The following is an 11,916-nucleotide window of genomic DNA, read 5'->3' as shown; positions in this document are numbered from 1 at the left end:
TATCACAAATTCACCAAGATGAGATAAAATGGATCAAAAGCATTCTTTGTCCAAACCTCTTATGAACTTGCATTGTTTTGGCTGGAGGTGGCGCAATAGTGTTGAGTAAACCAGGAAATACAAGGCAACCTTGTGTAAGTATCTGGATTAAAAGAGTAGGCTCATACAGTAAAACGTCGCTGTGAGTGTATTTGCGACATTCAGAATCTAAAGTGAGAAAATGAGACGTGTAAATCAATCCTTTTATTTGGTGCTATGTCTTCACTACAAGTTTAGCAAAGCAAATTAACTTCTCTAAGAAACAAGTTACCCATTTACCCTAATACAATACAGAGGTTCAGCTCTACCTGTGCGGCATCTCATCTGTGTTGTGCATCATTACTGTTACTTACTCCCGTAACAAATACGTTTCAAAATAAAACGAGACAACCAAATAGTTAAGAAAATGCAAAAAAAAAAGGCTTTCAAATCCAAGACATTTACTGCACACACAAAAAAAATCACATACATTGTTTTTATCCAGAAGATGTCAAAGGTGTAAGGAACTAGAGCTTATTCCACACCCAACACAAAAATAATCCAAAACAAAACTGATGGTGCAAAAAGTCTTCATAGTCTCCTCTTCTGTGTGCTTATATACAACACTGAAAGAGAAAGGGAAAACGGTGTAAATGTTCCCAAGTTTCAGATAAATGCAAACACGAAGAAATTTATTAGAAATCAATACAACTTCCGACTTAAGATATCCACATATGCCAGCCATGTTGGCAAGAGAGAAAAAAAAACAGGTTTGCAAATTCCACAATGTAACAAACTATTATGAAATTGTTGATGGATCCAGAAACAAGTTTTCCAATGAAAACTGAATCATTAGTTATACAGTGTTAAAACTGCACTACCTGTTATAGATACCTTTAAACTGCACTCTTAGTTATCCATTGATTTAAATTGTACTACTAGTTATACATGGTGCTATTAGTTAAACATGCCTTTAAACAAAAGGTAGTTTAATGCTTTTATGGAGAGACCTTACCATTGTTGCCTCGAATAAAGGCATCACCGTACTTGTTCTTCAGTTGACCATTTACATATTCTTCTGTCTGCTCCAATGCTATATTCATGTATCCATCCAGACACGCCAGGACCCCTGGGAAGTGCAAGGTACATGGTAAATGACCCACCTTATAACCCAGGACTGAATCTCATTGGCTAAAATACTGTTATGCACAATATGGTAATCTGTATATATTGGGAACAAAGTGGATTACTGGACTGTCATGTTTCCCACCTGGATTATGCTATCTTCAGCGAGTGCCGGTAATGCAAGACCACTATCCCTTGGGTAACGTCACAATGTCAAAGGCATAATGTAAGAGCTGCTGCTTTACAAGACACTCAGAGAAACCACCTGTTAAAGTGGAATCAATACCCCATTTCAAGAAGGAAGTTTATCACAGGTTCGAGCCCCAGGGTCACCTGGCACTTTGATGAAATGAATTCTCCCTTCACCCAATATTTGGAACCATACATGTAAGTGAAGTGCGCTGTGCCTTTGGGGAAGGGGAGAAAGGTTGGAAAGGATGAGGAAGAAAGTAATACATGAAAAAGTTTAGCTGCAGTCTCCAGGCAGCTGGTCACAGAGCAGTCCCAGAGAATTAGAAAATGACCTACTATCCCCAGGGGAGTTTGGAGTTGGAATCCAAACCCAAGTTAAGAAAACATTTTTTTAAAATTACCAACAAAAATCATAATTTCAAGAATGTGGAAGACAGTTTTTCATTTATAATCTCAACCAAAGAGTAGCAAAAATACAAACATCAGTTGTGTTGTTCTACGTGGCAAGCACTGACTGAGAATACAACAACAACATGATTGCATTTATACAAGCGCCTTTCACGTCGGGAGGACATCCAAAGGCGCTGGACAATTGGGTCGGGAATAGCAATAAGAACATTCAATTATACTAGATTAAATTTATATATGTTCAAAATATTTCAATATCCCATTTTGGGATAAACTAAATGATGGGCTGGATCACAGGCTTAAATGAAATGATGTTTAAACAGCATTTTACATTTAAAATGAACAACATAAGTCCTTGTACACTGAGAATATTTAGGAATCTACCCAAAAGACATTACCTCGATAATCCACGCCCGAGTTTAGTTTGACGACCACTGGTCTTCCAATGATCTGTTTTAGAAAGTCACTGGGCGTCTGTTTCCGCAGACTCATTTTCCTCCTTTAGTCTATTAAGCTGCAGAAGAATACAAAGACTTTCTCAGTAAAAACATTCCCAACTTAACCAGCAGAAATTCAAAATAGATCTCTTCACGTACAAAAGCTCTCAGTCACCAAATTAGGATCTAGCAGAATGATCAAATGATAATCAACCTTGAGTTAATGCTTGTGAGCGTTTCCTACAGAAGGACTACAAGCAAGAGCAAATTATGAGGCATTTTACATAAAGCCATATAGTATCATACAAATCTGATACAAAACACATTCCATAAACGTTTGGTCAGCATCCATGATCACATTAAGTCCAGTCTGCCCTTATGTTGGGACATGTTTCCTGGCCCAAGTGCGCAACTTTATACATGTATGGAAATGACAAAATGTCAAGCAGCTTGATAGAAATTTGGTCTTTGCACAGCAGCAAAACTCTTTGCATATAGATTGGTGTGCTCTTGTTACTCCACCAGGGCCACTGCTTTAATGAGGGCAGGCTGCTGGAAACAACCTGATCTTATTTCTCAAGAGTGATGCTGTGATAGCGATAGACACAATAAAGTCTCCAGTAAGAGACATTACTCTTCTGCATCAGAGGCTAACAATGCAGCAACATCCACTGAACGGAAAAAAAAACATGTGAAGGATGGGAGAACATTAGTTGTTCACAGCACAAGACAAACTATTATTCGCTTTCTTCTCACTTGAAAGATTATCAAGCCTCCCACACGCATCAACGTTTACAGAACAGATTTTACCAACGCTTTATCTTTGTTAAACTCTCCTATTCCTCAACCAAGGGATAGGTTGGAGGCATCGTACAACATCACATCTACCAACAAAGCTCATGAGTTGGTCTCCGAGAAGCACGAGTGCTAAATAAATGCAAGTTGTTATTGCTGCTGCAGAGAGATGCATAGGAATAGATTGAGATGACATAATATATTCCTTCCGTACTACTTTGTTCACCCTTTTCTCCTGTTATCAATTGATGCTGGTGTGTGTGTGTGTGTGTGCGTGTGAACAAACTCCCTTCCTCACTGTTGCATAGCACTTTTTAAAAAAAAAGTACAGAAGGTATACACTCCAAAGAGTGACCACAACAACTTGCGATGCAAAATTGGCATTTGACATCGCGCCTTATCACACGGTTCAGACGTCTCAAAAGCGCTTCACAGAATCTACGGCAAAAGTGCATCGTCCGCATGTTTTTGTGGGCGAAGCTCGGCCGGCGATGGATTGCGCACGGCAGGGTCCCGCCGAACAGTCGCGGATTGAGCGGCCCCCAATTATCGTTCTTTTTTTTTCTTCTTCTTGAGGGATTGTTACCGGGCGCGTGGAGCGAGGAAACCCGCCGGAGGTTTCTCCCTGTCGGGAATCCAAACCGGGGTCTCTCGCTGGCGAGGCGAGCGCTCTCACCACTGAGCTGCAGGACTACCCCCCCCCACCCCCCCCGCAGCCCCCCCACCCCAACCCCCCCCCAAAAAAAAGGAGGCAAAACAAAAACCCGCAGAATCAAAAGAAACGTACCGCGCGAGAGGCCAACGTCGCCGCTCGTCCGGCGCGTCTGCTTTGCCGCGGGGCAGACCCCGGTCCCCGCCCGGGTCACGGCGAGCGGAGGGTCACACGGGCGGGGAGTGGGGGTCAGGCCCTGACCCCTGGGGGTAGGCTGTCGGGGCAGAACGGGCTGGAGGGGCTGAAAATGGCCCCTCCTCCTGCTGCTCCAGGGCTCCCCCCCCAGCAAGAAGCAGCCCAACCCCCCCCCCACTCCTCCCCCCCTCCCCCCCTCCCTCACTCCCCCCCCTCACTCCTCCCCCCCCTCACTCCCCCCCCCCCACTCCTCCCCTCACTCCCCCCCTCACTCCCCCCCCCCCCACTCCTCCCCCCCCCTCACTCCCCCCCCCTCACTCCTCCCCTCACTCCTCCCCTCACTCCCCCCCCTCACTCCTCCCCCCCCCCACTCCCCCCCCCCCTCACTCCCCCCCCCCTCACTCCCCCCCCCCCTCACTCCCCCCCCCGCACCGCTCTGCCCCACACCCCGCACTTCCTTCTCCCCCCAATACCTTCGCTCAGCAGTGGGCGGCTCGGCTCGGACAGGCCTCTCCCGCGCGCGCGCGCGTGTGTGTGTGTAAAAACCCCCCTCTCTCTCTCTCTCTCTTTGAAACTCCCGAATATCAGCAGCAACAGCAGCGGCGGCGGCGGCTCCCACAGCGGCTCAGTCCACACACACACACACACGGGGGGGGGGGGGGGGGCGGCAGCGCGGCCTCGCGGTCTCTCCTCTCCTCTCCTCGCGCTCCGCCGGCGGCTCATTCACAAACTCGGCCGCTGTTCCGTCTGAGAGCCAATCGCCTGCGGTGGGCGGTCCTCTCTCTCTCTCTCTGTCTCTCTCTCCGCGCCCCACCACCACCACCACCCCGCGCGTGCGCGAGACTGCGGGACGTCACTACGGCGTCCCGGCGGGGAGTGGGCGGGGGGGGGGCGGGGCCGAGCTTTTTTTTTTAGCGTTGCGAGTGTTCAAAACACCCAAACACCAAACACCCAAATACCTCCCCTTCTCTTGGGTCAATTGTCTGTCTGTCTGTGTCTGTCTGTCTGTCTGTCTGTGTCTGTCTGTGTCTGTCTGTCTGTCTGTGTCTGTCTGTGTCTGTCTGTCTGTTTGTGTCTGTCCGTCTGTCTGTGTCTGTCCGTCTGTCTGTCTGTCTGTGTCTGTCCGTCTGTCTGTGTCTGTCCGTCTGTCTGTGTCTGTCTGTCTGTGTCTGTCTGTGTCTGTGTCTGTCCGTCTGTCTGTGTCTGTCTGTCTGTGTCTGTCTGTGTCTGTGTCTGTGTCTGTCTGTCTGTCTGTGTCTGTCTGTCTGTCTGTCTGTCTGTCTGTCTGTCTGTCTGTGTCTGTCTGTCTGTCTGTCCGTCTGTCTGTGTCTGTCCGTCTGTCTGTGTCTGTCTGTCTGTCTGTGTGTGTCTGTCTGTGTCTGTCCATCTGTCCGTCTGTCTGTGACTCTGTCCGTCTGTCTGTCTGTGTCTGTCTGTCTGTCTCTCTCTCTGTGTCCGTGTGTCCGTCTGTCTGTCTGTCTGTCTGTCTGTCTGTCTGTCTGTCTGTCTGTCTGTCTGTCTGTCTGTCTGTCTGTCTGTCTGTGTCTGTCTGTCTGTCTGTCTGTGTCTGTCTGTCTGTGTCTGTCCGTCTGTCTCTGTCTGTCTGTCTGTGTCTGTCCGTCTGTCCGTCTGTCTGTCTGTCGGTTCGTCCGTCCGTCCGTCCGTCTGTCTGTGTCTGTCCGTCTGTCTGTGTCCGTCCGTCCGTCCGTCCGTCCGTCTGTCTGTGTCTGTGTCTGTCCGTCTGCTCACAAAGTCTTGTTACCCCCATTTTCTGTCTCTCTCTGTCTCTCTCTCTCTCTCCAGTGGCCCCAATAACTGAAACGCGCGCAAGAACGATGATGATCATTGTATTTGAAAGTACCTTCCGCTGCGTTCAGCGCAAGCGTTTTAACTGTACGTCCAGAGGATCGGGGGTGGGGTGGTGGGGGTGCGCCGTTGTTTTCATGGCAGGTGATGATCGGTCCAGGCCACGTCGGTGCGATGCCTTCTGTGACGCGGATAATGATAACAATAACAATAATCCTTTTGCATTTGATACAGCGCCTTATCCTGTCTTCTCGACGTCTCAAAGCGCTTCACAGGATACACTGTAAGGCGAATTGACAAGTGTATTTTGTGGGCGAAACGCGGCAGCCAATTGCGCACAGCAGTGTCCCATGAACGGTCGTGGATCGAGCGACCGATTTATTATTTTTTTAAAAAGAATTACTACCCCCGGAAAAGTGATCCGCCAAATCGACTAACAACTGGGTTCCCACTAATTGCTGGATAAACAGAGGCATGTGGAGTAAGGAAACTTGCCCAATGTTTTGCCCTGCCCGGGATCGAACCCAGGACTCTCGCTTGTGAGACGAGAGCTCTAACCACTGAGCTCCAGGGGTTTCAATAAGTGTAGAATTTGTTGCACGCCAGATATAACATGCACTTAATTTCTAATCAATCTTATTTTGTAAAACACTTTGAGACATTTATTTCATGTGAAAGGTGCTATACAAGTGGTGGTTGTTGATGCTGAAATAAAATCAGGAAAATACATTGTCGATTTATCAGGAAAATTGCTGTACTGTACAGTAATTCCTGTGAAGCGCTTTGAGACATCCCCCGACATGAAAGGCACCACACTAAATGCAAATGTAAGAATTATTATATATGTTATTATATATTATATATCAGAATCTGAAAAGGAAAGTGTTTCATTCTTTCATCTGAACTGGAACCAAAAGATTAGAACAGCTTCTTTAAACAGGATAGGACAAAGACATTAGGAAAAAGTTACAGAAAATGTAAATCACTAATTGCATTCACAGTACATTTTCTGTTTTTACTTCACATTTACAGTATTAGCAAATTGGCTGCTGTGTTTCGCCTACATGTCTATTGTGGCCCATCATGAAATTCTTACCTGCCATCGGTATTCTCAAACAATGTATGAGCTGAGATAATTATCACATTGAAGACTTTATGAAACACTATTAATGTCACCCCTTTAATTTGTAAATGTGGCCCTGATAGTGAGACTGTCTCTGCAAAGCATGATCCCATAAGTTATTGTGAAGCTTTTTTTTCAAGGGTGGAGGAGATATATATTTTAGTGCAGAAATGCAGGAAGGAAGCTCAAATATAGTACTGTACGTATTTTACTCCAAACCATTGCATCTGTCTTGATGTAAGCCATGAGAAGCCATCAATCACTTCCTAACAGGTGAAAGTTTAAGTCAAACAATAGCTGCCTGCTATAGCTTGGTTTAGGAAGTGTTGTCGGGAAAGGCTGGGGTGGAGGTTGTGGTGGGGGGGGGGGGGTGCAGATTGTTGGTCACACTTTCAGCCAGAAAATAATGTGTTGCTCTGAAATGCTGAGTTATGTCTTGAACTCATAGTCAAGAAAAAATAAGTAAAATAGGAATAACTTAAAAGTAGGTGGGAATAAGAAAACTGTGGCTCGGCATTCCAATTTTTACCCTTTCCTTTCAAACTCACAGTGGGCTAAGAGGCCGTGGCTGCTTTCGAGTATCTTAAGCAAGTGGACAATATTCACATTGTACACGAGCCTATATTGTGACTATCGGGGAGCAATTCAACAATTGCAGCTAAGATCAATCCTGCCCTCACCAGACAGTCATATATAGGCATTTTTCCAGCAGGGGGAGTCACTGGATTGTGTCTTGAGTGGAAATCCAGGCAGATTTTATTCTTTTTAAGTCAAAGGCACTGAGGCTAATTTTAACTGTAAAACTGCTGAGGTCATTTAACAGCACAGAATGAGGATCAAACCGGAGATTTTACTGATCTGTGTGGCTCAGTACAATAACAGACTGTGCGTTATCCACACGTGCATGAATTTTCCTTCAAGGTTCAAATGAACAATTCCACCTGATGTGAAGTCAGCCAAGGAAAGTCCAGCGCATCTGGAGTGTTGTAAACTGAACTCCAAATGATGTAACGTCACGCTTTAGGAAAGCTTTCCAAACCAATTAAAAAATTAAAAAATGTATGGATGGTGTGTACTGGGAGGATATCAACCTTTACAAGAAAAATACAACACTTCAGTGTGCTCCCACATGGTTGAGTGGATCAGATCAATGGATTTCACCAGTGGGGCCCAGGTGTCAAACTGAAGAGGGAAAGCAAAAGTATCCAGAGGCTTCATCCAGACAGTTAGTCAGCTCAACAAACAGTGCCAATAACACAAGGTACACTCAAATCAATCTATGCAATTCTGATGTATACTATAATATAATAATGCTTGCATGTGATATAGTGCCTTATCGCATCGAGACGTCTCAAAGCGCTTCACAGAATATAAAGTGGATTGACTGTGTATTTTGGGGGCGAGACGTGACAGCCAATTACGCACAACAGTGTCCCACAAACAGTCATGGATGGAGTGGCCACATTTTTTTTGAGGGATTATTATCCCCGGAAAGCGATCCGCTAATCGACTAACAACTGAGTTCCTACTAACCGCTAGGGAAACAGACATGTGGAGTAAGGAAACGTTTCACCTCGCACTAACCACTACACTACGGGACTCCACTATACACAATACTGTACAAACATATGACACTGCACTGATACAGGAAGAGTGTATCTCTTTTGCTGCACTCGTGTGTTTTCAACCTTTTGTCAGTCCATTGCAACTCATTACTTGTAAAAGGATTCAAACATAGTATAAATGTACAGTTCAGGAATGTGATTTTTTAAAAAAAAAATTCAAAAATAGTGTGCCCTGTGCCCTAATATATGTCCAATTTCTCTCCGCTGGCATATCCCTCTCTGCTCCTGGTCTGATCTCCTCTCGCTGGAGTGCAGTTTAGTTCCACAGATGCTGGATGCCCTCCAGTATCCACCTAAGTGGCCATTGTTCGTGTGGTTTAGTGAGGGTCAGCACTTGACTGCAGAGGATATCATAGCTGAGCCTGACCTCTTCCTGTTCAGCTGTTACACCCACGTACAAACAACCAGTAGAGGGACTAGAAGCAAAAACCTCAGCTGATTTTCTGCTCCTTAACCCTGGTGCCTGGACCAATTTAGTACCTTTATTCAAGGCTGATTCCAGAAAACTCCACACTGATCAGGAGTCGAACGAGCAGACTTGTGGTCCGTACGCTTGTAGCTCTTCCCAGTACACCGCTGGGCTACCTCTCGTAACAGTGATTTTTAATAACGAAAATATTTTCAATTAGGGATTTATCACAATCAGATTGTCTTTCTGTTTTGTGTGACTAATGGTTCATCATAGGTGTCAATCTGGCTCAGTTGGTACCACTCTCGCCTCTGAGTTGGAAGTTTGAGAGCTTCAGTCTCATGTCTGAACTTTGAGTCCACACAGCCTGGGCTGAGACTCCTGTCGGTGCAGTACTGTGGGAACACTGCACCGTCAAGACTCTGCCCTTTGGACGAGATGTTAAATTGATGTCTCAGAACGCCTGTCTGTTCAGGTGGATGGTGAAGATCCCATGGCATTATACGAAAAGGGGAAAGAGTTTCTCACAGTGTCCTGGACAACAACTCCCCAGTTTTTTAGTGATTCACTTCATGGCTGTTTGCGGGTCAAAGCTGTGTGCAAATTGTCTGCTGTGATGCCAGCTAATATCCATTCACTACACTTTACAGAAAGCTCTGTGAAGCACTTTCGATGTGATAAAGTGTTTCATCAAATGCAAAGATGATTATTATTTGTGGACAATGTCAGTAATATATTAAGGGTATTAGCCCCTTAAGCTTCAGTAATAGTGATGCTATACAACTGCAGGATCTTTGGCATGTTTCATACTGTGTATATTGGCAAGGGAAAATGCGTGCAGCTTACACATTACTCACAACCGCTACTCGATCTATGACTATCTGGGGTATGGCTCATCAGCTGTGAGGTGAAGTGCAACTCAAGGCGTGTTAAAAANCTAGACATGAGTCTGGCAAGATCCCTGCTGCTGACATGTGGCTTCAGCTGCAATGCTGCACCTGAACATGTCTACTCCCTGTGGATCAAGTTGAGGAACAATGATCTAATATATTTGTATGCACGTTGTACCTAAATTATGAATAACGTGTTGTTTTATGTAAAGGACAAACATTGTGTGTGAGGAAGAGGGATTTGCTGAAAAATAGCTCCCAACAGCTCAGAGGAGGAAAGGTGAACAGACACTTTAGGTTTAATTACTTTACACAGAGATCCATGAATATGTGGAATGGCCTACTCCAGGAGGCAATGAAGGCAGATTGTGTCAGTAAATTCAAGAGGGAATTCGGATAGCTATTTGGCAAAGTGGTATGAAAGATTGAGTAGTGTACAACTATTTGTTTTTACTTTGGGACTGGCCAGATGGACGTTTCAAATTAGATATAAACTTATGCACTTGAGGTATGAAATTTCAGTCGGTCACCGTTCAGTGTAGCTTTGTTGACGATAATAATAATAATAATCCTTCCATTTGATATAGTGCCTTATAACGTCTTCTAGTTATCTGAAAGCGCTTCATAGAATATACTGTAAAGTGAATTGACTGTATGTTTTGTGGGTGAAACGCAAGAGCCAATTACGCACAGCAGTGTCCCACAAACAGTCGTTTATTAAGTGACCAAATTATTTACTTATTTATTTATTGAAGTGATTATTACCCCCAGAAAATGTATTTGCTCAAATTAAATTATTAACAAATTAATGTTGCTCGGATCTGCAATGCATTATCCTAAAGGGTGGTGGAAGTCGATTCGATAACAACTTTTAAGAGATAAATTGATAATTATTTGGGGAGGACAAGTTTGCAGGCTATGGGGAGAGAGCGAGGGAGTGGGATTGATTTGGATAGCTCTTTTCAAAGAGCCGCCACAGACACAGTGGGCTGAATGGCCTCCTTCTATGTTGTATGATTCTATGAAAAGCAGAACCAATCGAATAACAAGCGAGTTCCTACTTACCGTTAGGTAAAAACGATGTTGGTCTTTTGGGGATTTCTCTGTTATAACTGGGCATCGGCAAAGTCACTACATACAAGGCTCAATGACGAGTTATCTGGAGTGGAGTTATCTGAATACATAAGCCAACCAGAATCTCAGCGCCCTGATGCCAATCACATAGCCCTTCTAGCTCAGCTTCTAATAAATTATCATTGCAAATAATGAGTGGTGGTTTTACTTTTCAATAATTCCCTCTATCTGCACAAAAAGGCATTTTAACATTTTTGGATCCTAAATCTGTGAGATGTTTTTTTTTCTCCCCAGTTTCCTCTTTTCCCTTTGCTAAAAAAATCATTGATTAGGAGTTTGACTACATATGTGTTCGATTGGCCAACTGGCTAATCCTAATCCCCCAAACAAAATTGGTCACTCACTTTATGACTGTTTGTGGGACATTATTGCCACAAATTGGCTCTCACAATCACCTACAAATACAGTAAACTCCTTATAACTCATCACTCCAAGGGAAAAAGGCTCAATGGTAAGTTATGCGCAATGGCGAGTTAGGCATATGTATAAATACGTAAATAAATGCGGCCAGGATATTGACAGCATGTGGTAATAATAATAATCCTTGCATTTGCTACAGCGCCTTATCACATCGCTGAGACGTCTCGAAGTGCTTCACAGAATATACTGTAAAGGGAATTCACAGGTCGAGTTGTCAGGGGTTTACTGTTCAGTCATTACTCATCACAATAAATTCTGTGAAACACCCTGAGATGTCTCGACAATGTGGTAAGGTGTTGTACCAAATACAAGAATTATTATCACAGTGTTATGTTATCACCAACAGACGTTTTGTCACCTGGATGTTGGTCATCAAAATAGACCACCGATAATATTTTAATGAAGGAGCAACAACCTGCATCAATAATGATGAGATCTATAATGTACCTTTGGCATCTCTCAGCCTGCTGTGCTGCAATAATATGTTTTCCTTCTGCACAAGCTGGGTATCCTGCCTGGCCCGTCAGTATATGGAAGTTGACACACAGAATGAAAGGGAGGTGATGGCAATAGTATGAGTTAGAACCCAAACATGCTTCACCACAAGGTGGCAACACATGGAGTTGCTCCTTAATCGTCTGCATACCGCAGTTCCCTATCCCATTCATTTTCTATTTGCCTTCTTGT

At 44.5% G+C, this 11,916-nt stretch overlaps 1 protein-coding gene across 2 annotated transcripts; it reads right to left on the bottom strand.

Moving 5' to 3' along the window:
• Nucleotides 1-224: 224 nt before the first annotated feature.
• Nucleotides 225-4,382, bottom strand: lsm6 (LSM6 homolog, U6 small nuclear RNA and mRNA degradation associated). Of its 2 annotated transcripts, none has more exons than XM_042337058.1 (4): nucleotides 4,296-4,382; nucleotides 2,142-2,257; nucleotides 1,034-1,147; nucleotides 225-644 (listed from the first exon to the last, which is right to left on the bottom strand). In XM_042337058.1, the coding sequence occupies exons 2-4, from the start codon at nucleotides 2,233-2,235 to the stop codon at nucleotides 610-612; spliced, it is 243 nt and encodes an 80-aa protein (XP_042192992.1). In that variant the 5' UTR covers nucleotides 2,236-2,257; nucleotides 4,296-4,382; the 3' UTR covers nucleotides 225-609. The 2 variants fall into 2 exon arrangements, with proteins under 2 accessions (XP_042192992.1, XP_007897352.1); XM_007899161.2 differs by lacking the exon at nucleotides 4,296-4,382 and adding an exon at nucleotides 3,763-3,819.
• Nucleotides 4,383-11,916: the final 7,534 nt, after the last annotated feature.

This window comes from Callorhinchus milii, unplaced genomic scaffold (assembly GCF_018977255.1).
Source record: "Callorhinchus milii isolate IMCB2004 unplaced genomic scaffold, IMCB_Cmil_1.0 Scaffold1, whole genome shotgun sequence".
Classification (NCBI taxonomy): domain Eukaryota; kingdom Metazoa; phylum Chordata; class Chondrichthyes; order Chimaeriformes; family Callorhinchidae; genus Callorhinchus; species Callorhinchus milii.
Note: the sequence above shows the minus strand (reverse complement) of the source record. Positions and strands in the feature narration are given on the sequence as shown.

Coding starts and splice junctions, on each gene's coding strand:
- lsm6 (XM_042337058.1), bottom strand. CDS start 2,235: ATGAGTCTGCGGAAACAGACGCCCAGTGACTTTCTAAAACAGATCATT. Junction 1,148..2,141: donor CTCGGGCGTGGATTATCGAG/GTAATGTCTTTT, acceptor TGCACTTCCCAG/GGGTCCTGGCGTGTCTGGAT. Junction 645..1,033: donor CTTTATTCGAGGCAACAATG/GTAAGGTCTCTC, acceptor TTTCTCTTTCAG/TGTTGTATATAAGCACACAG.